A 26,732-nucleotide genomic window follows, 5' to 3' on the forward strand; every position below is an offset into this window, starting at 1 on the left:
ATTTAATTCTCTGGATGAAGTGAGCCATTTTGATCCTTACTTTTGAGACAAATCCGTAAGAGCCAACAATTTTTCTTTTTCTCATAACTGCATCAGACCCCTTGTGTAAATGTCAAGGCTCATTATTTTAAAATAAAATAATATTTGCAAGAAAAAGATTTCCAAGCCACAGATGAATACCTGCTTATTTCAAACCATGTTAACAATACACTCTTCAGACATCACACAATAATTTGTGTGGGCACGAAGGTACTCATCATGGTGGGACAGACTCGGTAGCAATTTTGGCAACCTTTCATGAGCTCGTTTGTAGCTAAGGTATTCAAATCAGGACATACCTTCTTGAGTAAGTTAAGCCACTCCCTAGACCGTATTTTTTATCTCTAATGCCTGTCCATTCACTTTCCACTGAAATGCTTTAACTCGACTTCAGCTCTCTTAAAGAGGTGTTTCTTTCTTTTAGGCCTATTATATACATATATATATATATATGTATGTGTATATATATATAATTCTCTCATACTACTTTTATTTGACTCTTAAAACACAGTCTCAAACGAAATTGATATATCTGACTTGTAAAGGTTTGGTGAAAGTGTTGATTATTTAAGTAGAACTCATGGTTATATTCTAAATTGTATATTTTTGAGAAATAAAAACTGCTTAGGCATTCTACAAATCTTAGTGGGTTTCTAAAGTGATTTTTTTTTTTAACGGCATCATCTTTAAAATTTAGTTCTGTGTCATAACACGGCAGTGTTATATAAGAGTTAATGCTCACATGGTGATCACAAGAACTTAGTATTGATTATATAACCCCAGTAGCACTTTTAACAGCAGTATCCTCAGGGCAAGACACCCACAGCCATTAAGCAGAGCTTATTTTCAGAAGGGAACGAAATGTTTTGCTTTTGATTAATGAAAATTTCCACTTGGATCTTATTCATCAAGAAAGACACCCAACTCCTTTTTCAGAAGGTATGGGTCCTTAAGAAGATTTATTTGGAATATGAATGTTTTAACAATCTGCATAGTATCTAAAAAAATTTTTTTCATTGAAAATTAAACACTATTTTGATGTTTTTAAATGAATAATAATGTAACCTGTACTGGTTTTTAGTTGTTTTATAACATAAAGCAATAATAAAATTGCAGTTTGTTTTATAGTTAATTTGTTTGAATTTATAAAAATAATTTAATTGAAACTGAAGATCTAGGAATATTAAGGGTAGCTAAACAAGTTGTTTTTGTCATCTTTGGTCTGTTTTCAAGGTTGTCTCATTTGTAATAACATTTTTCTTACTAAAATTATAATGGCCTTTTTTTTGGCTTGACTATGACAATACTGCAATAATGTATCCCTCCTTTTAGGCAAGATTTGTTAACATCAACACTGATAGAAATGTGTAACCAGTTGGCATGCAGGTGACAGGTAGGGCAGCAATCATTGAGTGCCTATTGTGTACTGGCCTTTATTAAAGGTTAGGCGTGTTAAGAGAAGCAGGACCCCTGATATCAAGCTGTTGAAAATGGAATTGTCATTGCAAATTATCCATGCATTAAATTTCTTAAGCAGAGATTTAATGCAATACGTTCATATGTGCAGATAAAATACATCAGTTTCAGGAGTCTAGACCACAAAGCTATGATGGAGTGGGGATGAGAAAAGTTGAAGGATGCTTCCTGGAAAGACAAACTTACAACTAGTAGTGAGGGATTTCGTGGACTTGGGAGGGCAGGAATAAATGCCTGGCCACTGAACTTCATTTATAACATGCTAGATAGTGAATAAACTATCTTATTAGAATACAGAGAGTTTGTGTGATATATCACACTCGAATGACATATACATTGATAATTTACTAGCAATTAAATTGAAAAGTCTGACATTGAAAACCCTCATGTTTCTGTTGAGCTTGGGAGCAATAGGCCCTTGCTTATGAATTATTTTGCTCAGATAACTATGTATTTTAAACAAATCACAAAAATTAAAATCAAGGTAAAGAGAATGTGTCTTTTTTATAGACTTTATCTGTATAAGTAGATGAGTTTAATATTTAATCAACCTTTGTATTATATCTTTATAGAGGAAGGTTATTAACATTTTAAAAGAGAAAACATTATTCAAGAATCAGTTAGCAACATAAAACTTATAGCTGTAAGTACTAATGTCAAAAGTTGTAAAATAAAATCAATTAAGACACAGGCCTGCATGTTGACCACAGAGCTCAGAAAATATTAACCACATGTATTGTAAAACTAACTCTTATGCTAGTAAAAGGGATGCATGCTTAAATTATCATAAAGAAATTTCATAGTTTTATGAGGAAAATCATTTTAAAATTTCTTAGGCTCTACTTTTGACCCATGTTTTAAAATGTTTTTAAGAACATGTAATTCAAAGTAGGTAATAATCAGGCAGATATTGTTTCACCTGTAAGTGAATTCTTACGCATAAAATACTAAAATGAATACAGAATTGACTTGATTTAAAAATAACAATATATGGAAGAATGTTTGGAGAATTTAAATATACTTGTGGTTGCATAGTTCCACCAACATAAGGTTTCATTACCAATACAAACTTCTTTCTTGATCATTTTCCTTGGTAAAGGGCAGAGACAAATGCTTTATATTCTTTTAAAATGTTGAACTACTAGTAATGATCATCATAATTTTAGCACCTTTACTGGTGTTAACTGCCTTGTTAATATACTTTTAGTTTTTATTCTTTGTAGTGTAGGCTGGCATTTCCTCAACTGAGAATGAGGGAAATCGTTTATTTCAGGAAGAGCCTTGTAGGGGTGTAAATTTCTGCCATGGCTCTTCCTATGTTCCTGGAGTTACAATTAATAATTTCAGTTGTGCTTAAATTGTACTGTATTCTGATAACATTTTGACGTTTAACTAAATTGCAAACTCTGTGGGGACTATCAGAACGTAGAGTTCACTTAATTATGCGCCAACGTGTTTATTCATAAAAGGTTTGGAGTAACACATGTTTAGTGACAATCTTCTCCCTTTTCTGGTACATCACTAGAGAAGCTCAAAGAGAAGGAAAAGAATCCACAAGAAACACATGCTACAGGTGTTGCAGCACCTGAACACAGGGGTGAGTGACAGAGCCTTTACGTCTGTGTGTTTGTAATTTAAATCTTTGCCTAAACAATATTTCACGAAGAAAGGAAAAGTGGCGCAGTGCCTATTAGACTTATATTAACAGAAGTAGTCTCCGGCATTAAGCAGGGAGAACACTTAACAAATGTAATCGCTCATCAGTAAACATCTCCTCAACTTGTTCCTTTTCCGTTGTCACGCTTTGTCATTTTTAATTTGTCCAGGAACTGTGTGCCTTCCAACAAGCGTTTGGAGAAAAGAAGGATGAAAAATAGAAAGAAGTTTGATTCCAGAAAAGGGTTAGTGAAAATTCTAAAGTTTGCGCCTTGATCTAACAAAGAGTCAGAGAACAAGTATTTGAGGTTTTCCGCCCGGCGCCGCGCGCCCCGCACCCGGCGCCCCGCGCCCATATGGAGGCTTATATTCAAGTTAAACGTAAATTTTCTTATAACTGGGAAGTCACTTTAATGACTCCAAAAACGCAACTAAGGAAACTTAAGAGACAAGGAGAAACATTTTGCTTGTAAAAGAAACACGTCCTCCCCAAACCTGTGTGCAGCCCTGGAGGCCCTCCCCGCGGGGCCCGGTCAGCAGCCTGCGCAAAACCGCGCGAATCGCGGGGAAGTAACCAGTGCCGGGTCTGCGCGGCCCAGACGCGTCCGCCGGGAGCCTGCAGCAGAAGACCAGGCAGCATTGCTCAATTGTTCTAGTTTTTTTCTTCGCCGAAAAAAAAAAAAGAAAAAAGGCAAAAGGAAAAACAAAATCTCCCCTCAGTAAGGTAAGAGTAACCGGAATCTTTTCCTTGTTCCGCAAATTTGGGGAATCTGTTCTAGTGAGTGCCAGGGCTAGCGCCTGTTACACGCGACGCTCGGAGTCCGCCCCGCAATCGCGGAAACGCCCGTGGACTTTGCTGGGGGGGGAGACCGCGTCCTGGGCGCCCTACTTGCCCAGTCTGGTGCAAATACAAATATGCCCTTTTCCGCTGTGGGATATTTGGATGGGAGTGGGGAAAAGCATAGACTTGGGAAGATTCTGGAGCACACTTCAAAATAAAAACACCTGAGAACTGGACGGAGAGAAGAACACGTGGAAGGCGAGAAACGGCCCTCTGGGCCCGGGGGTACGCCTGGGGCCCCGGGCCCTGCGTCAGCCGAGCGGCTGCACTGCCGCGCGCCTCGCGGTCAGCTGACCGCCTTGCCCTTCGCGAAAGCTGGGCTTCGGCGCGTGTGCTCCACTCCTGGGAAGGTGACCTAGTCCAGGGAGTCTGGACAGCTCGTCCCACCGTGTGGCAGCAGGCCCGCCGCCGCTCACTCGGACGCCGCGTGCGGCAGTGGCCCCGCCGCGCGCGCCAGCCGGGACACGGACACCTGCGCATCTGCGCGCTCTAGCGCTCCAACTTCCTAAACTTCTGGCGGCTCCTTGTTCTGAGCGCCCACTGGGCGGCCCACTTCCCTTCAGTAGCAACTGTCGGGATTCGGGACTGGGGAAGGGGACGGGGTGGTGGTGGTGGTGGTGGTGTCCAAGAAAGCCGAGGGTGACGAGGCGGCCCTCAGAGCTTTGGGGAGATGATCCAACAGTTTTTCTTTTATGAGCCATGGTTTGCCCTTTCCATTCTCTGACCTCATCGGGGCAAACGGGGCTGTGCAAGTTGGTTTTAAAGTGAGTATCGCAAGGGGAGTCCTGTGGACGAAGCGGTTTCTAAACACTGGTTTATTGGAAACACTATGCGTTGATTTAAACTCCAACCAAACGTCTGAGTTTGAAGTTCCCTTCCGGGAGCTCTGAGCACAGCTCAGTTGGAGCTGCTGGCCCGCCAGGAGGGTTGCTTGGCTCGGGCAAGGGACAGGCCGACGTGGCTCGCCCAGCAGTGCACAGCTGGAGCAGCTGCAGGGCCGCAGGTTTAGAATCTGGAACACCAGACCCAGATGTGACGACGACCCGCGGAGACGCAGGTGTCCCCCTGCCCTCCCGCTCCGGCCCGGCGCGCACACTGTCCGCAGAGGGCCGCCAGGGTGCGAGGACCTGGCGCCGCGGGGCCGAGTCGCGGCGGGGCGCGCTACGTGGGCGCGGACGGCGGCGGCGTGGGGAGCGCCCGCTCCGCCAGTGGGCGTCTTCTGCAGCCGCCGCCGCCGCCGCCGCCGCCGCCTCTACGGGCAGCGGCACTGCGGCGCTTTTCTCCGCTGCTTTCGAGCGGTAGCCGAGGCTCAGCCACCGGAGCGCGCACAAACCACGCCACGCTTGCAAGCAGCCCCTCGCCCGGCCAGGAGCACACCGAGTGTGCACGCCAGCCAGCAGCCAGGCGCCGCCGCCGTGGACTCGCCCCCAGCCCGAGATCCTCCGGCACCCAGAGGGACGCGATGTGAAGATTGGGCCGGGAGGGGCGCGGAAGCCAGGGAAGAAGGACCAGACCGACGCTCGGGCCGACCGGCCGGGGAAGGCAGGTCCTGCGGGGGTGGAGCCCGCCGAGTCCGGGCCAGCGGCGCGCCTCTCCCGCCGGCGGCCTGCCCCCACCGCGGCCCGAGGAGGAGGGCCATGGACAGCCCCGAAGAGCCGCTTGCACCCCGCCCCCAGGCCCCCCTGCCAGCGTCCAGAGACGAGCCGGGTTCCAGCGCCGGCAAACTCCGCCCGGAGCCCAGGCGCAGCGCTGCCGGTGGGGGGAGCGCAGCGAGCCCGGGCCCGGCCCCCGGGCGGCCTGGCCGCGGCCGGACCGAGCGCGCCGCGCCCCCGCGCCCGCCCCTCTCCTCCGCAGGCCGCGCCAGCCCCGCGGGGGGCCCTGGCGCCCTGTCTGCGCTCGGCGGCGGCGGTTGGGTCGCGGCACGCGCTCCCTTCTCTCTCGCCTTCTCCTCCCCCGTCCCCTCCTCCTCTCCATCTTCCTTTTACTTCTGGCCGCCGCCCCCCCCGCCCCCTCCTTCTCTGCTCCCCTCCTCTTCTGCCTTTCACCTCCCCGTGCGTCTCCCAGGAAGGGAGGGCGCGGCGGCGGCGGCGGCAGCGGCTCGAGGAGGCGGCGGCGATGCTGGCGGAGGAGGAAGAGGAGGACAAGAGGCAGCTCCCTTGAGCGTCCCCCCCAGCAGTAGTCACCGCGGCGGCGGTGGCAGCGGCGGGCGGCGGCGGCTCTTTCTCTCCCCTGCGCTTCAGGGTTTGCTGCTCCCAGCCCGCGCCGGGCCCCGGCCGCCGCCGCCGCCCCGGCTCGCGCTCGGCCCGGCCGCGCGCCGCGGGGGCTCCCCCGGCTTCCCGGGCGCCGGCGGGGGCTGCCCTGGCCCCGGCCCCGGCCCCAGCCCAGGCGGCGGGGGCCGAACTCCGAGGCGGCCGCGAGGCGCCGGCTTCGCCCTCGCCGCCGCGTCCTCGCTGCTCTTCGGCTCCGACATGGAAGATGGACCTTCTAATAATTCGAGCTGCTTCCGAAGATTGACGGAGTGTTTCATGAGCCCCAGTAAGTGGCCTGGCTCCACATCCCCGCGGTGGGGGGATAGTGGGGGACCTGGGCCGCCGGCTGCGAAGGGAACCTCCTGCGATGGGCGGCGGGCAGGGTGCCTGCGCCGGGACGTTTAGCGCCCAGCAGCCTTGTCTGGAGGCGCAGGAGGCTGGAGACACGTTGGTGGCGCGCGGGAGCGTCCTTTGGCGCCGGGACACCGGGGTTTCCCAGGCTCCGCGTGCGTGCGGGGGAAGGGTGCCCAGAGCAGGGCATTTAGAACAGGACCTGCTGGCCGCCTTGGGTCCCCCGGTGCTGTTTCTGGCCACACTTTACCGGGCACGTCTTTGTAATCTCAGCCCTAAGACCACTTATGCCAGGCTCCTCTCTCTTTAGCCTGGGACCACTTGGTTCGAGTGCACGCGCTTCCTTTCAGTTGGGGGACCCACCCGCTGAGTCCCCTGGCTGGGCAAAGGCTGGCCAGGGCCCCGGAACCACGCGCTCCTAACGGTGGAGGCACTCGCTGTTCCCCGGGGTTCGGTGTCGGCGCCCGGGCTGCTCTCCCCCCTTCCCGCCGCACGACCCTGCTCCAGAGCGTGGACTGGCAGCCGGGTGGAAGTGGGTGCACCTCCGCGAAGAGTCCGCTTTCTCTAAATCCTAGGGGTCGGCTGGTGCTCGGGTTGGTAAAGGGAAGAACAATGGGGCGTTAGGGTGGAGGAGAAAGGCGCTGCCGGTTCGGACCCCCGGGCCTACCACGGCCACTCCGCCTCCCCAGTCCCGGGTGCAGGCCTGAGAGCGCGCTGGAGCAGGGATGGCAGAAGGCGTGTCCCGGGGGAGGGGGACAAGACTGAGCAGAATAGTCAAGGCAGAGGTTCGCTGGAAGGCAGGAGGCGGGAGATGTTAAGGGAAGAGGCGCGTGGTGCGCAGAGGAGGAGCTCGCCGTTGTCGTGGATGGAAAGCGAGCGAGGTGAGGACGAGAGACTGGGGGCGGGTGGGAGCGCCGCGAGGGCCCGGAGGTCGCGCCCGCGGGACACCGGGCGACTCGGGCGCCAGCCAGGTCGGGCGCGGCCCTGAGCGCGGGGCTCAGGCGCCACCGTCCACCGCGTGCGCACCCGAGCCTTTGTCTGCTGCTCGCTGGGAACCGCGTTTCCGCGGCGCCTTCTCCCGGCCAACTCTTCCAGGCTTGCTGTTTCGGCTTCCTGCTTCCATCTGCCGCTCACTTCCCAGCCCCGGGCCGCGCCTCCCGGCCACCCGGGGTCCAGCCCCTCCTCTTGGCCGGAACTTGGCCGGGTTCACTGCCCGCCGGGGCGCCTTGGGGTGCAGCCCCCGGGCATGCGAGCATGTTCCGCGCGGGCCCGGCTGCCCCGCGTGAACCGCCTCCCGGGCGGGGGTCTGTCCATGAGGAATGCGTGGCCCACCGGCCTCTCGGACACTCGCTTTCGGGCTCCAGCAGCGCTCGAAAGACCCCTTTTGGCAGCGGTCTTGGCTGTTACCTGTCCCTTGACCTGATCGGCCGGCGTGGGCCCTGGACTCCCAGCTGATCCCTCTATCCGGTAGCCGTCCCTGGTCTGATAGGTACAGCGGCTCCTAGGTATCTTCCTCCCCCCGGGCCCCCCACCTGAGGGTCCTGATTGATTCATAGATGCTGCCAGTTGAGAAGGGATGTGTTCTGGACGTGAGGGGTTTGCTTGCAGCCCTTAGGCGTATTAGGCAGGGACATTCTTATTTACTGCAGCGGACTGGGTTGGCCATGAATTGAAGGGGGGCGGGGAGAGCCTGGAGTTCTCAGCCAGCTCTGACATTTGTTGGGTAAGCCTCAGGCCTGGCCTAGGACCCGATTCCTGGCTGTCCTCTTCCTCCTGCACTTGTGAATTCCTTCTTTAAAAAATAAACTTCTGCTTTTCACAGTTGGTAGCTGGTGGGGGGGGCGGGGCAAGGCTGCCACATCTTGCCTGTGGCAAACACTGTTTTGGGGAGAGGGTGGTGCTAAGGTGACATAGGAGTTTAATCATTGTGATGGAACACATTTTCCTAAAATGCTGAGGATTCTGTTTGTATGTTGTTACTACAGTTTGTTTGCTTGGGGTGGGGGGCACGCTGTGAGGGATGTTGTGCAGCAAAATAAAGATGAGCAGTTCAGGTTGGGTCAAGTTGTGCTGGGGGAATCCCCAGCAGGCTTTTCCTTTAGAAAGAAAGACGACTTGGAGAAGAAAAGAGCCATCAGAAGGCACCCATTCTGCAGAAAGTTCTCTCAGGACAAGCGCAGCCTCAGGAAAAACCAGACCAGCCATAATACACTCAAGAGTTGAGGGAGTTTGTTTTTTTTCCCCTAACCAAGTCAGAGGGAGTAGCTTGGGTTTTGAAGAAAAACAAGAGGCTACAAAAATCTTTTTTGAGCCATTGTGAAGGTAGTAAGTACCGAGGTACTTTTAAGCAGAACCTGTTACTAGATCCACCTCACTGAAAAGGTGGAAAGAGGCTGGATGGATTCTCAAGGACAACAGCTGGTTTCTGCTCTAATACTCTGGTCCCACTTTTGGGGTCTTTGTTTCTGTCTATTGCTGCATGACAAGCCACATTTGTCTGAACTGCTGAAGTACCTGAAGCTTGGCAGACTTTTCTGATATTTGTCAGTAAAAATGAGCCTTTTTGCAAAAAAAAATTCTGGATTCTATAAGAATGTAAAAATACTCAAATGCATACAGGTGTATCTTGTTGCGTGTTAAATTCCCTTGTTTTGCTTTCAGTTTGATGATCTTGGGGTCTAACAAGCATGTTGTCACGTGATGGCTGCTGGTTCCAATTATTTTTTGTACAAATGCCTGTTTTTATTTTTATGTGATCACAAAGCAAATCACGTGTTGAAGGTATGATATCCTTGTTCCATTCCTGTGCATTTCAGCTCTGCATTTTGGTTTACACTGATGCGCTGGTTCATTCAGTCACGCACGAGCAAACACTTACTGAAACCTACAGCTGCTTGCCAGGTGCTGCTGCGGCCAGGCTGTGGTCTGAAAGTTCACCAAGCAGTAGGAGAGAGAGCCTTCTAGAAGCAGGTTCAGCATTGACCCTCAGCGCTAGAAGGGGTCAGTGGTCACCCTCCATCCCTGTCAGACCCTTCCTGATTTTACCACGTCCGCCATCTGCCTTTAATTGCAGACCTCTGAACTGGTTCTCAGGGACTGGGCTTCAGCACTTCATTGCCCACAAGTTGCTGATTGGCATAGAAAATAGTCCCTGCCAGGGATAGCCCCAATCCTCCTAGAATTTTGTGAAGTCCACTTTGCAGTAGTCTGTGTGTGTGCGCGTGCACATGAGGGTGTACAAAGGTAAGCAAAGAAGCAATGCTGTGATAGGCCAGTATGGGTTGCATTCAGTCTTCTGGGAAGAACAACTTACCTTGTCTGCACTTGGTGCTGTGGTGAAGTGCAGGGGGTAACACCTGTGGACAAAAGACTTTGGGGCTGAGTGAGGAATATAGCCTAAAGGACATTCAGAAGTCAGGAAGTCATTTCTCCCCATTCCCTCTCGCAGATGCTCCCACATCTCTCTACGTAATGTATATGTTGTACCATTTGGCTACTCTGAAGGGCGCAAAGAGGTATAGAGAAAGGAGAACACTGCTGTTCAGGGAGGGAAAGGAGAAAGCAAGCAAAATGAGTTGGGAAAGATTTGTGAAGGCAGCCTGCAGATATTTCTTCAGACTGCAATTTATTGTATAGTTCTTGATGTTGAAAACAAAATGAATATGTTTTCAGGAATTGTGGATTGTAAATATGCTCCACATCCCTCACTAACCACTTCTGCTCTCTTTCTTGAGACGTTAAGATACTGTGTGGCCAACGCTTGAACAAACTGAGATAAATATGATCCCTTCTAAGAGCAAATGTGTTTAACGCCTGCAAGCTACACTAGACTTCACATTTAACTTATCTTTGTCGCCTGGTGAGACTGACTTTGCAGAGGGACAACAACACAGCAACAGAAATGTGTGTAAATCAATTACCAGCCAACTAACAGGTAATTACTGAGTACCTATTCGGGGCAGATTGTTTGAGGGAGATGAAATAATGATAACTGTTCCCTCAAAGGGCCTGAAATATGCATACCGATACCTACACTACACCGAAGCAGGGCTGTGACTTCTTCCCGCAGGCCAAGGCACAGGTCCTGAGTAGGACCAGGTGTCACTGTCTGTTTTGGCTGGAGTAATCAGAAAGGGATTAAACCCAAAGGGTCAGGCTATATAAACTGTTGGAACTGTTCAGGTTTATTAATTCTAATTTCACAAAATTCCTCTTTTAATTTCAAAAAACCTGCATGAACAGAGATGATCCCTAAAAATTTAAGTGAAAAATCGTGGAAACAGTAGAAGATGGTGTCTTCTGTCATCTCAACTTGACATCTTAACCTTAGCTAATTTTTGCACATAAAACGTTTTCCACCCCAATGGGGGCTGCCCTGTGGTGTAGTGGTTAAGTTCGAGTGTTCTGCTTCAGCAGCCCAGGATTTGCCAGTTCAGATCCTGGGCGCAGACCTACTCACCGCTTATCAAGCCATGCTGAGGCGGCATCCCATATAGAGGAGCTACAGCTCTACAACTATGACACACGACTATGTACTGGGGCTTTTGGGGAGAAAAAAGAAAAAAAGAGGAAGATTGGCAACAGATGTTAGCGCAGGGCCAGTCTTCCTCAAAAAAAAAAAAACCACAAAAAAAACTTTTCCACCCCAGAGGAAAAAAAATTTAGCACAATATAGTTAAGCCAACATTACGATTTTGTTCACTATAAAGCAGGTTAAACATGGCGTGGTGAACATTTTACCAATCATGACATTGTTAATTTTTGTTTTAAACAGCTCATGCAGTCTGAGGAAAGGAAAAATTATTTTCATGAAAAAGGAATATTTCTCCCTTAAAAGGAAAATTCTCAGTTGTAATTCAAAACATTTTAATTTCCTTTTAAAATGTAAATCAAGTTTTCCAGCTGATCCTTTCTCTAAATCTGTCTAAGGGAAAACTCCACAGCTCCAGGTCTTACAAAGGAAACAGAAGATGCCTAGCACTCTTGTTTTATTTGTAGCACTTACCACTTTCTGGAATTCTCTTGCTCATTTATTGGTCTGCTTGTTTACTGCCTGTCTGCTCTGTGCAGAAGGCAAGCTTGGGAGAGCCCGAGGGCAGGGGTTTGTCTTTTTTTTAATTCTGTCCCTGAAACTGTAACAGTGGTTGACACACATATGGAAGGTCCTCAAATATTTGTGTTGGAAATTCAAAGATGAAACGAAACAGAAAAACAACAACATGGTGCCTGTCTTCAAGGAACTTCGAAATTGAAGGTTATTCATTGACAGCCTTCTGGGCGTGGCCTCTGTCCTAGGGAGCCAGGATTCAACCGTGTATGATTCAGAGTCAGTTCTCTCGGGAGCCCACGGCTAACAGGAGAGACAGGCAGAGCTTACACACATGCTCACTGTCCGACAGAGGCAGTGCAGGATGCTCAGGGACAGAGAGCTGAACACCCTCCGATTGGAGGGCCCTTAAAAGGTTTCACAGAGGAGCTGGTCTGAGCCTTGAGGGTGGAGGGGTTCTTCCAGCCCGAGCTTGGAGGAGGAGAAGCCTGGGGAAAGCCTTGCCATTAGCCTGGGGCGAGGTGTGGGGAGAGAGGGTTCTCCTGGGCTAATGTAAGGATCTTACTGTTACCCTTTACAGTAAGGTAGGACAGGAGGAAGACCACCTTCCATGGTGGAGCTGGGCTTCCCTGTGACCGGAGGCAGAGGGCTGACATCTGTGGCAGAGTAATCCTCCAGACGGAGAAGAGGTGGGACTTGAACCCAGCCATGCCCAGGACAAGCAGGGGGAGACAGAAGCCGTAGGTAACAGGTAATGTGAACAGGACTGGGTGACTGGATAGGATAGGGGCAGGTGGCTCCTTAGGTTCTGGATTGGAAAGTTGGGTGGGGGGAGTGTGTCGGGGGTGGTTCCATGTTCAGAGAAAAGAAATATCAGAATGGGAAGTATGAGAATGGAGCACCTACTCTGTGTCAGGCCTTATTGCTGGTACCAGGGATTTCTGCTTATATGCTGTCTACGCTCCGGTGCTATAGACACTAACCCTCAAACATACAAACAAAAAATAGCAAATATCACAAGAGGTATGTGGTGAATTAAGATTCAGAGTTGACTGTGTGGCTCCTCTAGTTTGGGTGGTCTGTGAAGGTCTCTCTGGGTAAGGGCAGTGCAACTGGTGTCTAAATGACCAAGTGCGGCCAGCATGGGGACGTTAGGAAGAGAGCTCCTCAGGCAGAGGGAGGCTCAAAGGCTAGAGGAATAGAATGTGGGCTTTGCTGCTGGACGCTGGGGGCTGACCAAACAGTGGCCTGCAGAGAAGCTGAAGAGGCGAATGGGCCAGGTCAGGGCTTTGTAAGTCAGAGGGAAAAACTGCACGGTACTCCACATGCAAGGAGAAGCTACTGGAAGGTTTTAAGCAGGTGGTTGATATGTGATTTATAATCTCAGAAGCTCATTCTGGCTGTAGTTTGTTGAGTGAATCTAGAGGGCTGTAGTGGAAATGGAGTACATGAAGTCCACTGCAGTAGTCTAGATGGCAGGCGATGGTGACCTGGATTAGGGTGACAGTAATGGAAATGAAATGTGGCTTCAGGAGGCATTTGGAGGCAGGCGTATAAGACATGCAGGTAGATTGGAAATGTGGAGTAAAGAGACAGAGAGGAATCAAGAACTGTGCCTGGGTTTTTAGCGGGAGCATTTGGGTAAATGGGAACTGCACTGTCTGTGATGGGGAAGCCTGGAGGAGGGGCGTACTGGGGGTGGGCAAGAAATCAGGCATTCAACTTGATGTTAAGGTGTTAAGAAGGCAGTGGATAAATGAAGTCTGGAAATCATAGGGCTAATAAATCAAGATGGGAGAACAAAGACTAATCATGGGATTGCCTGCTCCCCATTGAGAGTATGTAGATGCTTCACGTGAATGTTGAGGACTGTGAGGGGAATACAGATGGAATCGGTGAATGAACAGTTGCTTGGGCAGTGTAGGTACTCCACCAAAGTTTGGTGAATAAAGGGGCGGCTCTCTGGAAATCTACAGGGGGAACTGGATTAGAGATCTAGATTTGCGACTCTTTGGATCATAGTTGAAGCCACCGTCCTGTATGGAACTATGAAGTGAATAGTGGGAGTGAGAAGAGGGCAGAAGACAGATCTGACGGCAGAAGAGAGAAGAACCATGGGATCCCCTGAGAAGGAGTGATCTAAGGCAGAGGAGGTGAAATGGAACAGAATGTGTCATGGAGTTCCAGAGAGGAACCCCAAGACGGAAGAAGCCAGATGCCCCAGAGATCAAGTAAGTTGCCGTAGCCAGGAAGCCATTAGTGATCTCTGCCAGGGATTCTGAGAGGAGTGGCAGAGATGGAAACCCATTTTTAATGGAGTGAGGAGTCAGTGGAGACAAATACATCTGGCCGTTTTAGTCCCTAGAGAAGGTGAGAGACAGCCCCATAACTGTAGGAGATAAAAGCTGGCTCTTTCCCCATGGAGGATTGACTTGACAATGTTTATTTGTTGAGGAAAAGGAGTGTGAAGAAATAGGAAAAAGAGAACAGGACAAAACCTTAGAGAAGACGGGAGGCGAGGAATGTAGTGGACGTGGGAGGCTGTGGACAGTGAGGGAATCTTTTCCTCAGAGAGAACCGTGGGAAGAATGGCTGTGGATGCTGATGAGTATTTAGGTGAAGAGAGGGGGAAAGGTGAGAAATTGACAGTGTTTCACCGGCTCCTATCTACCCGTTTCCCCTGATTGGACAGCATTATGGTCACATGAGAGTGGGTGGAATAGGAGTTCAAGACCTGAGGAAGCTTGGAATGGTGACATGGAGAGCAGGAGATGAGCTGCCCAGGGCCATGGGTAAGAGGAGAGCAGGGATGCGGAAGGTCCTGCCAAGATCGGAAAGGATGGATTAGTAACTGGACAGTTAGGTGAGTGTGAGTGAGAACTCTTTAGAGGGAAAGCTATATGATTAAAGTAATAGTTTAGGAAGACGTATCCATTAACAGTGTGTGGGGGGGATTGGATAGGAGAACTGGCACAGAGTAAATGCACATACTCTCTGCATTTAAAAAATACACTGAACCAGAGAGTAGAAACACTTAAAAGTCCTCAATACACATCTTGATGAAAATTGCCCAGCAGGATGAAATTTGAGTGGTGTTTGAGGGAGGAAGAGTATTTGGTGTGCGTTGCCGAATGAGGGGAAGATTCCCCATAGAAGAGAAGCCCAGGACAGAAGGTAGAAACCCGAATTAAAAATTCAGGAAACAGTAAGTAGAATGATTTGATGGTGGGGACCGCTTCCTGCAGAAGAGAGGTGGAAAGTCAGGCTGGTGAGGCGGATCGAGGAAGGACGGTCAGATCTTCGCTGTGGAGGTTATTTTCATTTTATATTGGGGAAGGGGTGGGAGGGGCTGGAGAGCATGGTGTTATTAGATAATGTAACATGGAAATATTTCCTGAGTTTCTCCTCTGCACCAGTTGCTGTCTTGATTGTTGGCAGTAAATATGTCCAGACAGAACTGTTCCTTGCCTTAAGGAGCCGCTGTCTAATGAAGGAAACAGACAGGACAAAAGGCACTTGTGATACATTTTAACAGTGACAACGGATAGAGCAGGGCAGAGATGGGACAGAACACCCTTTTATAGCATCCCTTGCCCGTAGGATGAAGTCTGAGTTCTTCAGTGGGCTCCTGTAGAGCTCTCCTGTGGGGACTCCCTCTGCCTCCTGCCCCTTCCACTTCCTACAGTGTGTTTTAAGGACCAAGCTGCCTGTGTACGTGAACTTCTGCCCTGGGTCACGATATCTCCTCTGACTGGGGAGCCTTGCCTCCCAGTTGCTAGCAGCGTGTCCCCTGGGATCCCTCTCTGCTCGCTGGGCTTGCTCACGGTCCCCTCTCCTGCCTCCATGATCCTGGCGCTTGTACTTGTCCACAGTTGTGTGTGTCTCCCGTTAGCCTGCGCGTTCCTTGAGGGCAGGAAGCATGTTTTATTCATTTTCTTGACCTCAGTGCCTAGCACATTGCCAAGCACAAGAAGTCTAATGAATAAGTAAGTGAAGCTGTTTAAGTGGGAGAATACAGTCGAAATGGTCCTTTAAAAGTATTAATTTTTCTGAAACGAAGGAAATAATGAAATAGTGTGGTTGTTAAATTTTGCTAGCATAACTTGAAACTTCATTTGATTCATTTTTTTTTTTTCATATAATCCAGATACACTATTTGGCACCAATGACCAGGGTTTCTGAGTTACCAAGAACACAGTATGTTCATATGCCTGACTCGCTGGGATGGTGAGCGCAGTGTGGGGCAGGTACCAGGAGTTGATGGAAAGGAGGGAGATAAGTGTTTAGAGCATATTGGATGCTTCAATTTGATTTCCCGAGGCAGTGATAAAAAGCTTTTTAGTTTGATGAAAACATGTTCTACACTAGCAAAGAGAAAGTGTTGCTTATTAAGTGCTGAAACAATGCCATGTGTTTGGATATGATGAATTATTTATAAAAATACAAGAATATTTGGACTTTTTAAAGTTGGTAAGTGCTGTGTAAGAAGCAATTTTGCGCGAAGAGCAGGTCACTCTGCTGGAAAATAGCATCATGCGTATACGAATTCAAGTTGTACTTCTTTGTACAGGATGTAATTATGTGTTTCTGTATTATAGTTTTAGTAGCTTCCAAAATAAACATCTAAGATGATATCCAAAAGGGCTTGATTACTATGGCTTCCTAGATTTGGTAATTGTATATTACATCATTGGTATCAGGATTACTTACATTTTCAATTTTTTTTTTTTTCATCCCAGGACCAGAAGTTTACTTTCAAAAACATTCTTGTCTCAGCAGTCATGATGCCTTTTTAGGGTAATACTCTTTGTGTCTCATGATTAAATATATCACCTAACTATTTTAAGCCAGATTAAAGACCTAGTTATAAAACCTCAACAAGTAAAACAATGTGATACTGGTATGTGAATAGATGGACAAATCAGTGCAACAGAACAGAAAAGTCTTAAAACAGACCCAGACCTATGAAGGAATTTAGTATGTTTTAAAAGTGTCGTCTCGTATGGGAGGAGTAAAGATAGACTATTGAATACATGATTTGGGGCAACTAGGGAGTCATCTACAAAAAAATAAAATTTCATCATGTTTTACTGTACCTCCTGAATAAATTCCAGATGGCTCATATGTTTAAATATATAAACAAAATAAACCATAAACAGAAAAAAAAATGAAATTCTTTTCTAGTCTTGGAGTGGAGGGAGACTTTAAATGTGACTCAGAATCCAAAAGTAATCAAAAAAGATTAAGTTAATCTACATTAAATAAAGACTTTTTATGGCCCTAAATACTATAAGCAAAGACAATGTATTCCTATAAAGCTTCGGCTCAGTGCCCCCCATCTGCCTTTCTGCTCCCTCTCTGTTCCACTTCCTGCAGTGTGTTTCAAGCTCCAGCAGCACCCAATTGCTGCTAGTTCTTGAACGTCTGCCCTATGAAAACACGTTTACAGCTCATATCACAGCCTGGGTCTAACCTCCCTAACGTATAAGAGCTCCTAGAAATGGTGAGGAAAAAGAACCACCCAATAAAAAATAGTCAAAGGAGGGGCCGGCCTGGGGGCCCTAGCGGTTAAGTTCGCCTGCTCCGCTTTGGGGGCCTGGGGTTTGCAGGTTCAGATCCCGGGCGCGGACCTACGCACTGCTTATCAAGCCATGCTGTGGCAGCGTCCCATATAAAGTAGAGGAAGATGGGCAGGGATGTTAGCCCAGGGCCAATCTTCCTCAGCAAAAAGAGGATTGGCAACAGATGTTAGCTCAGGGCTAATCTTCCTCTCAAAAAAAAAAAATAGTCAAAAGATATGAACAGACAGTGCCTAGAAAGAGAGAAGTAGATGGCTCTTTGAAAAATGAAAAGAAGGTCAACCTCATTCATGATAAGAAAAATGCAATTTAAAATAACACCCAGGTCCCATTTTCACCTGTCAGATTTGCAAAAATTAATAAACTTTCTAACACACCACTGGCAAGTCTATGAGGAACTAGGTACTCTCATACATTCCTGGCTGGAGTATCAATTGGTCCAGCCCTTGAAGAGGGCAGTTTGGCAGTATCAATCAGTATTAAAAACGCACGTACCCATTGAACCAATAATTCAGTTCTGGGATTTTCCTCAAGCAAAAAGAGAAAGATTGGCAACAGGTGTTAGCTCAGGGCCAATCTTCCTCACCAAAAAAAAAAATTAAAAATCGCAGCAGTGAAACTAGCATACTAAAGATCTTCCAGATCCTTTGCTATGTGAAAGAAGCAAAGTGTAAAGCAATACACACACAGTCTTGTGTAAGGAAGGACAATAAAAGTATATATTTGTATTTGTTTGTAATTGTATGAAGAAATGGGGCAGAGACTCAAGAAAGCACTGACAACACTTAACTTGGCTAAGGGTGGTGGGAACCTGGGGAATGGAGGAGCGAGAGTTACAGAAAGACTTCCAGTGTATCCCTTTTTGTATGTTGTGATTTTTGAATAACATAACTTATTACCTATTCAAAATTTAAATTTGGGGCCAGCTCGGTGGTGTAGTGGTTGGGTTTGTGCACTCTGCTTCAGTGGCCCAAGGTTCATGGATCCTGGGTGCAGACCTACACACTGCTCCTCAAGCCATGCTGTAGCAGCATCCCACATACAAAATAGAGGAAGATTGGCACAGCTTTTAGCTCAGGGACAATCTTCCTCACCAAACACAATAAATGAATAAAAAAAATTTTTGAAATTTAAATTTAAAAATAAGTCAGAATTTACTGGTATGCCATTTAAACTAATTGTCAGTCACCCTACTTTGTGGTTGATGTCATCTTTTCTTGTTGTTGTGTTTTTATTGTCTTCTGTTGAGATCATAGTTTATTTTTCAGCCCCTTAAGCTTGTTCACTTGATTTCTGGCTTCCTCTAGCCTCCCACTTACTTCTCCTACACAAGATCCCAAAATGTCAAAGCATGAATATTAAAAAAAATTGCATGCATCAACACCCCTCATACTTATCAACTTCTTGCCTACGTCACACACAGATTTGAAAATGGGAAAAAAACACTTCTATTTTCATGTAATTTCTGACTCTGATACGGTCTCTGGTTTCACATTTAAGATAGAAACTATTGTTTAAACTGTTGGAGGGCTGCCCAACCAGCTTCATCTGGTAGAAATCACTACATTTTGGCAAGAAACTGAACGTCTTCCCTGTGAAAACGTGGGCTTTACATTCTCGCACTTCTCAAGTGAATGAAAGTGTAGCCCAGAGTGGTCTGGCCACTGAACAGTACCACTGAATCGGGGCCACGGCAGTTTATTATAATTCTAATGTTTCAGTGATTTGATTTTTTATTTAGGGCAGGGGCAATGTGAACTCATGCATTCATTCATTCCACAGCAGACATTCGCAGAGCTGGTGCGGGAGCCATTCTGGGCAGAGCAAATGAAAGACGGCCGGGCCCTGAGAGACCCCCAGTCCAGATGAGCAAGGACAGAGCCCTCCGTTCTGGCTGTGCCTCCATGGTGGAACTGAATTCTTTAGATCCTCATATTTGATCTATTCCCTGATTTTATTTTGGGTTTAAAGTTAATACTCACTGTTTCTCTAAGCGGGTTTCTTTCCTTTCCCCTTAGTGGGGATATCAACCCTGCTTATTTTCCTGTGTTCTGCATATAATGTTGACATTCTTCTTTGTCTTATCACTTAATATTATTTCCGTCTAGTCCACCCATTGGTTTTATTTTAGCTGCTACTTCCTTCCTAGTTACTGGATTTTGTGAAAACCCTTCTCTAACCTTAAATATCAGCCTTCTGCTGCTGTTACAAACTTCTTTGACCCCTGGATTTGTGCTTCTGAGGTCTTTATGCATTTAATCCCTGTTAGACACCCTCGGCCTTGGGGATGTAGAAATTGTCAGTTTGCACAGAGTCTTCTTTCTGGAAGGCCCTATTTCCTCATAGTGGCCTGGGTTTCAGGGATGGCTGTTGCTCTTTCTTCCTGGTGTGGGGCACGGGGATGGGGTGGGGGGAGCGGGATCGTAGTCCTTTCACTCTGTTGAGCCCTGCACATGCCTTCAGAGGGTTTTCAGGTCACTGGGAATGTCTTTATGTTAAAGGTTATTAGTGTTCTAGTTGGATTTCATTTCTCATATGATCCGTACCACAGCTGGAGAGTTTTGGCACCTTCTGTGTTTTGTAAGTGTTCTGTGCTTTTTGTTAAATGGGCCATCATTAGGAAATCTGTCACTTTTTTCTAAGTGATGTTTGAAGTCTTTTTGTTTTGTGTTGGTACATTTTTGAATATATCGTGGCCACCTTTTTGAGATTCAAAATTATTATGATTTCTTGTATCTGGGTTACAGTCTGGTGGGAAGGACCCCCTATTGCTAATACAGTGGGATATTCAGTGCTGGATTTGAGGATGACCTAAACTTTTTACACATGCCACTATTAGAGAGATCTGTGTCTCAAGAGAGGGGGGGTGTGTGTGGAAAGAGATACAAACAGTTTACTCTTGTTCCTTTTTTCTTTCTTTGTTGATACACTGCTGGCCTTTGTTAGAATTTCGTAGTGCTTTGGGACTGGCAACTTCTCAGTAAGGAAAATCGGGTAGTCTGATGTGTCGAGAAATGGATGTGTGTCTCTGTTTATTAAGCAGACATCACGGAGGCCGTAGACAAGCTTGCATTGAGGGCTGGCTTTGCCGGGTTGTGTAGATGAAGATGGAGACTGTCGTGAAGATGAAGTGAGATGGTGTATGTCAGGTGTTGACGGGGACGTGATCAGAGTCAGTGCCGAAGTCCGTTTGCGTCGTCATTTCTTTGGACTCTGAGTGAGCCCCATGAGACAGTTTACTGAAAGGGTAGCCTGGCAGCCCCCAAGAGGGCTGTCCAGGTGGCAGGGAGATGGTCGAGTGACAAAGAGAAATGAAGAAAAAGGCTGCTTTAGCATCCATTTGGCTGGGAAAGGTGTTTCTTTGTAGTTACAGGAAGTACAGCTTCTGGAAACACTGATACCAGGAAATGGCTGGAGTCTTAGAGCAATTCCACTTTCTTGGCAAGAAATTAAAGGAAAATGTGTTGAAAATAAAAGGGAAGAATTTTGGGGAAGAGAAAGAACTAAAATAAAAAGTGATTGTCATTAGAATTCTTCCATTTAGGGAAATTTAGTTTTTGATCTGGTGTCACAGGCATTTTCCCCATTTATGGAGCCTCTGCACCTCTAATAGATTTGACCTCTATTCTCGAGTGTCTCTGAATTGTTCACATGCACTTGGCCTGAGTAAAGAGGAATGTTTCTGTCGGGCCTCCCTGCTGCTGGGGTTGAGTGGGAGAGCTTAGCAGCTCGCAGCCCTGGAAGCAGAACGGGCCTCAGGTGAGGTGTTTGTCTTGCCAAGGACACATCTCACGTGTCTGGCCATTATCCAGAGGACACTATAGCTTAGATTTGGTTTGTATGTATAACTTTTTCCTTTGCAGCTGGTTATGTATTTACTGTAGAATTTTGTCTGTTGTTGGTCTATATTCTTAATTAACTATATGAGTGGTGTTAGTCCTATATATGTATTACATTTTTCTTTTGTAATTTAATTCACTCTAACTCGAAGAAAGGTGAGAATGTGTCCATGAACAGTTATCTCCTTAAGGGTAAATTTCTTTTTTTTTTTTTATAATTTTATTTGTTTATTTTTTCCCCCAAAGCCCCAGTAGATAGTTGTATGTCATAGCTGCACATCCTTCTAGTTGCTGTATGTGGGACGCGGCCTCAGCATGGCCAGAGAAGCGGTGCATCGGTGCATGCCCGGGATCCGAACCCGGGCCGCCAGCAGCGGAGCGCGCGCACTTAACCCCTAAGCCATGGGGCCGGCCCATTAAGGGTAAATTTCGAGGCTACATTTTAAATCCCTTTAAAAAACATTCTACATCTGGTTTGCATTTATCCAAAACAAAAATTATATTATTATTTTAATTTAAAACTTTACAAATAATTTGAGGAATTACACTTTTATTTGTTAGGATCTTTTGGAATTCTTTAATGCTGTGTAGTGGACGTGTACATTTTAAAAATTATTGAATTGGCTTCTGCTTTTAACTAGGTAGTAGTTCATAAATATTAAAAGAAATTCCAGACAGGTATCCAACCGTGTGGCCATGGCACGTACTCCTTCTCCTTCGCTCTGCCCTTTGTACCGAGCCCCCGGAAGATGCCAAAATTCATGGCCTGTTCATCTATCTTTCCTTGATGTTGTAAGCTTGAGGCTTGCTATCTATATCTTGGATGACTAGCAGAATATTCAGGAGGATTCACTCACTAAGTATGTATTGAATGAAGGATTCCCAAGAACCAGTATGGTGCACTGGAGACATGTATCTTGAAGTAAAATTTGGGCTCAGATCTCAGCTCTGCTTAATTTCTGGGACTCCAGTTTCCTTATCTGTAAAATGAGTGCTCAAGAAAGGTAGTTTCCCTTCGGTTCTTTTCTTCCAAAGAAGAAATAGCAGATCTGTTTTAAGTCATAATACTTTGGAATTTTCTTGTAGAAATTTTACATTTGTAATATTTTCACTTTGATTTTATATTAAGTATGAGAGGCTCAGCTTAGTGTTTTAATAGAAAAAGAAAAGAAAATGCAGGGCAGTTTTCAGAAATCCTTAAAATGTTGCTTCTGATTCTTAAAGAAAGTGTGGCTTCGTGGAAAGGCCCTTTAAGGATCTGCCTGTGGGCCTGGGGGGAGGGGCCTGCTGCAGGGCAGCCTCCCACCACGGTGCTGCGGTGAAAGGCCGGGGTCTGTGCCAGGCTGACCCTCTTTCCTGAGAAGACCCGAGCGTGCTCCTATTTTAGGGTTTGACCTGCTGCTTGGCTTGCTGGGTGATTTTTCCTCTCTGTTTTCTCGTTTCCTACCTTATGTAAGGATGTTGTCCTTGTGGAAGAATCTGTGGAACTCTTTGTGGTCGTGCTCAGTAGTTTTGGGGTGGGGGTTAGTGATTGGCTAAGTCAGTAAACCAGGATCTCAGCTGACTGCTCGTGTAGGTTTTGCCAGATTTAAGTGTGGCTGTGTTTCTGTGAAATCACTCTGAAGGCAAACCTCTGACTCCAGTGGTTCTGTTAATTACTATTTCTCTTGAAGAAAGATTTTGAAGAATTCTAGTTTCTTAGTTTGATTTTCCTTGAAAGCAAAGCCTGAGATAAGGACAGGTAGTTTGTTTAGGAGGCGATTCCAGCAGATGGGAGTGAGGGAGTGAAGTGAGGGTCACAGGCAAGGAGTTAAAGGCGCCAGTAGAAGGCGAGGTGTTCACATAGTGATGTGGGCAGTGAGGGCTCGATTCTGCTGGACCTCCCCCGCAGAAGGACCCCCCTCCCAGAAAGGCAGGGCCAGCAGCGTTTACCCACCTGCTGCCTCCCCCACTGGGGAGGGCTGTTCTTGGGAGCACCAGCTTTGTAATTCTGGATTCTTCTTACTATAGGGTCCCATGGGCTCTTGTAAAAGCAGTGAGGCTCAGGGTGTGCACCTAAGTAGGATGTGGACCCTTAAATGAGTCTCGCCTGACTAGGAAAAGACCACCACTGCTGTGGCGGAAACCAGAAGTAGGCTGGGAGGATGTGACACGAGCACCAGATGCCTCTGCTGCTAATAGAACCCTCAGATTAGACAGATTTGTCTTTGTTCCACTTTTAGAGTCTGATGCATAGGGCTTCTTAACAAGTATTAGTTTTTTAAGTTCCAAGATTTTTCCTGATATCAATCGAAATCCAGACAGTTGTGCTTGTTCTACATATACAGTATGTTTCAAGGTGAAATTATGCTTATCCAGAGGCAAGGCATTTTGTTATCAAATAAAAGTTCATTTGTATTCTTGCACGCTGTTCAGTAAGGCAGGAACATGGATATAACACATTTTGCAAAGGGTTTTAGAAAAAAATTTGAAAAAAGAAGAGGTTTTCTGATTAACTCTCAATTAAAGAGAATGCTAAATAAACCAGAACATTCTATTCAGAGAATGTTATAATGATCAAGAGTTTCCACCATTTTGGTGTTCCTAGACCGCAGCTTGTAAAAGTGATTCTTCTAGGTAAAGTTTTAAAACCACATAGGGAAGGTAGCTTTCCGTATAAATTTGGCACAGATGAGACTTACTTTAGTATAAAATACCTTTATTATTGCATTTTTCTGAATCAGAAGATTATATAAAGTAACTTATTAACTTATCAATCAAAACTATTAATTTTTAATCAATATGGTGACTACATAAGACTAATGATAAACGGACTATTTTAAAATAAATATTAAAACTAGCATATTCCATGAAAACATCTATATGAGATTTTTGTCTTAGAACAGGGGCAAACTTTTTCTGAAAGGGCCAGATAGTACGTATTTTAGACTTGGTGGGACATACAAAGTCTCTGTTGCAATTATTCAACTCTTCCATTGTAGCCAGAAAACACAGACAGTGCATAAATGAATGAGCTTGTTTGTTGTGTTCTAACAAAATTTTTTTTACAAAAACTGGCAGTGGACTCTAGTTTGCTGGCCCGTCCTTGTGTTAGAAGAATATATTATTTTTGATGAACATAAATTTATCCCTTTGGGTCTTTAGAAAGCCACTATATTTCAGTAGAAAGAGTATCCTGTCACCGAGATCATACTCATAGTTTGAGAACATGTACACCCACCTCAAACCAGTGAGACTTGCTGGCTCTTTGTTCTCATGGCCCACTCTGTATGGGGCAGGGCACTCTGCTTCAGTTTCTTGGGGAAATAATTCAGTTTCTTGGGGAAGTCATAAGGGCAACATTTTCCCAAAACAGGAATTTTTGGGTTATCCACCTAGAATTTGTATCATTGATTTTCATTTTTTTAGTATCTTGTAATCCTAATCACTTTACAAAGAGTAAGACAGAAATCAGGAGACACATGCATAAATACGCACTCATCTCTGAGAACCGTATGATGTATATGGAGTTTCTTTTGGCAAAAGGCTTTAAATTTTTTAGGTATGAACTGGCTTGGAGAGATGATGTTGCTATGTCCTTTTTTGTGAATAACTAGATTAATGTACACAGAGGTCAATGACATACTACTCAGAACTGCCAATTTGTCAAGAAATCCCTGTGTCACATATATACTTGTATCTTTGTTTTAAAATATTGATTACTAGTCCCAGGGAAGATTTGGATAATGCAGCTTTACTTATTATTTAGATATGTTAGGAAAATTTTAGCAGGCTTTACATAGTGAATGTATAATATATTGTATGTATAGTGTATAATAATGTATTATAAGTATAATACATTGTTGTAGACTAATGCATGCGTAATAATGAATGAATAATGTAATGGCTATGTTAAAGAAGAAGTCCGAGAGAAAACCACTGGGGCCTCTTTTCATACACAGTCGGCAAGTAGGGATACCAGAAGTGCCTTCGCTCAGGGGAGATGGCAAGAAGATTCCAAGTTTATGGGATCTCCTGAGATGGGAATTCTTTATCAAATATCTATAACTATAAAAATGGGATACCCACTTTTGAGAAGGTACTTGGGCCAAGATTACTTTAAAGAAATCAATTTCTATATCCTCAACGTTCATAGAGATTCTTTTAAAAATGAATTTGCCTGAGAACATCTGCCTGACATCAGGTCTGCTTTTCTCCTTTCCCTCTCACCATTGTCCTTCTCCCATTTCCAAAAGAAGAGAGACTTCCCTCTTTCCCATCCAGATTCTCACTATGGTTCATTGCCCTGAGTATAAATGTCAGGTACTAAACCACAGTGCAGTCTGAGACAGCTCAGCTCTGAGAGAGAATCCAGGGGGAGCAAAGCAAAGAGAGCTTCTGTGGATGAGAGAGACTGTTTTACCAGGTCAGCAAACTCATTGCAAAGCTCTGTGTCTCCATCCATCCGTCTGTCCATCCATCCATTCATCCATCCATCCATGCATCAGTGAGAATTATAATTCAGAAGTGAAAAGTTGTCACAAGGGTGCCAGTTAGAATATGCATTTAAATTATAAAATAACCTTTTCAGACAGAACTTAGGTCTGACTTAGTTATTTGACGGCATTGAAGACTGGCTTTCCAGTAAGGTTGTATGGTGGATGGACTCCATCAACTGAATGAACTGTTCCTCAGCTCCAAGGTTTTGACAAAAATACATATAAGACATATTTGCTGGAAAAAATATGTGGGTACATACGTCATTTGCATCTATTTAAACTTCTGATAACTTTTTATATGTCAAGAATGTGTGATGGGGTACAAATTATTTTGTAAGTTAAGTATGCTGCAAAAGAGTGAATAAATGCAAGGGATGCTCTCGACCTGAATGAATGAGCCGGGTGTGAGTAAATTACCTGTGCAGGTGGCCTTCCTCCACCTCTGAGGACCTGAAAACTGTAAAGGGTGGGGTGGTGAAGCCAAAAACGATAATGATTACAGATGGGAATTATGTTTGAGATTTGGCTTACAGGTCTCTTCAGCAAGACCAAGAGAGGACTCCAGGAACTGGTCTTCCTAATTTCAGCCAGTTCATATTCCTGACATTGTAACCAGAATGATTTTTCAGGATTGCACAGATGAGCACTCCCGCTCTGAAATCTCTGTAATGGATTATGTTTGTTTATTTTAAATTCTGTGTTTATGCAGCTCTCTCTCTCAGTAGAATGCAGTTTAATCCAGTGAATGTTTTTTGAGAGCTTCTTGTTACAGTAGTGAACAAAGCCAGCAGCGTCACCACCCCGGGGAGCCTGTGGTCCAGCAGTCAAGGCTGATCTAAACAAATAGGGCATGTTAGAGCCGCGTGTACTGGGGGGCTCAACTATTCTGGGCATTTGGGACCATCCCCCTGAGGAAGAGAGAGGAGAAGGGAAGAGCGAGTAGCCAGTGTGGATGTGTGTGAAGGGCGGGTTGTGGGAGGGAAGGGGTTCTGGTGGAGGGGCAGCAGGTGCTGGGACCTGGCGGAGAGGGTGTTCTCGCCCAGGTGCACCTACCTGACTCCAGCATCTCGGGGCAGCTGCGTCGTGGTGTCCTGCCTTCCCAGGGTCAGTGCAGCACATCACATTCCCCACAAAATGAACTGATTAAACACACATGGGTTTATGAAAGCGCCTCCCT

General features: G+C 46.1%; 1 protein-coding gene across 1 annotated transcript in view; it reads left to right on the forward strand.

Moving 5' to 3' along the window:
* The first annotated feature begins 5,649 nt into the window (after nucleotides 1-5,649).
* The window catches only part of PDE10A (phosphodiesterase 10A), a 247,023-nt gene continuing 225,940 nt past the window's right edge, over nucleotides 5,650-26,732 (forward strand). Inside the window, exon 1 of the mRNA XM_058534019.1 lies at nucleotides 5,650-6,547. Within this exon, the coding sequence (XP_058390002.1) occupies nucleotides 5,650-6,547 (898 nt within the window). The remainder of the gene's footprint in view (nucleotides 6,548-26,732) is intronic.

Source organism: Diceros bicornis, chromosome 39 (assembly GCF_020826845.1).
Source record: "Diceros bicornis minor isolate mBicDic1 chromosome 39, mDicBic1.mat.cur, whole genome shotgun sequence".
Lineage (NCBI taxonomy): Eukaryota > Metazoa > Chordata > Mammalia > Perissodactyla > Rhinocerotidae > Diceros > Diceros bicornis.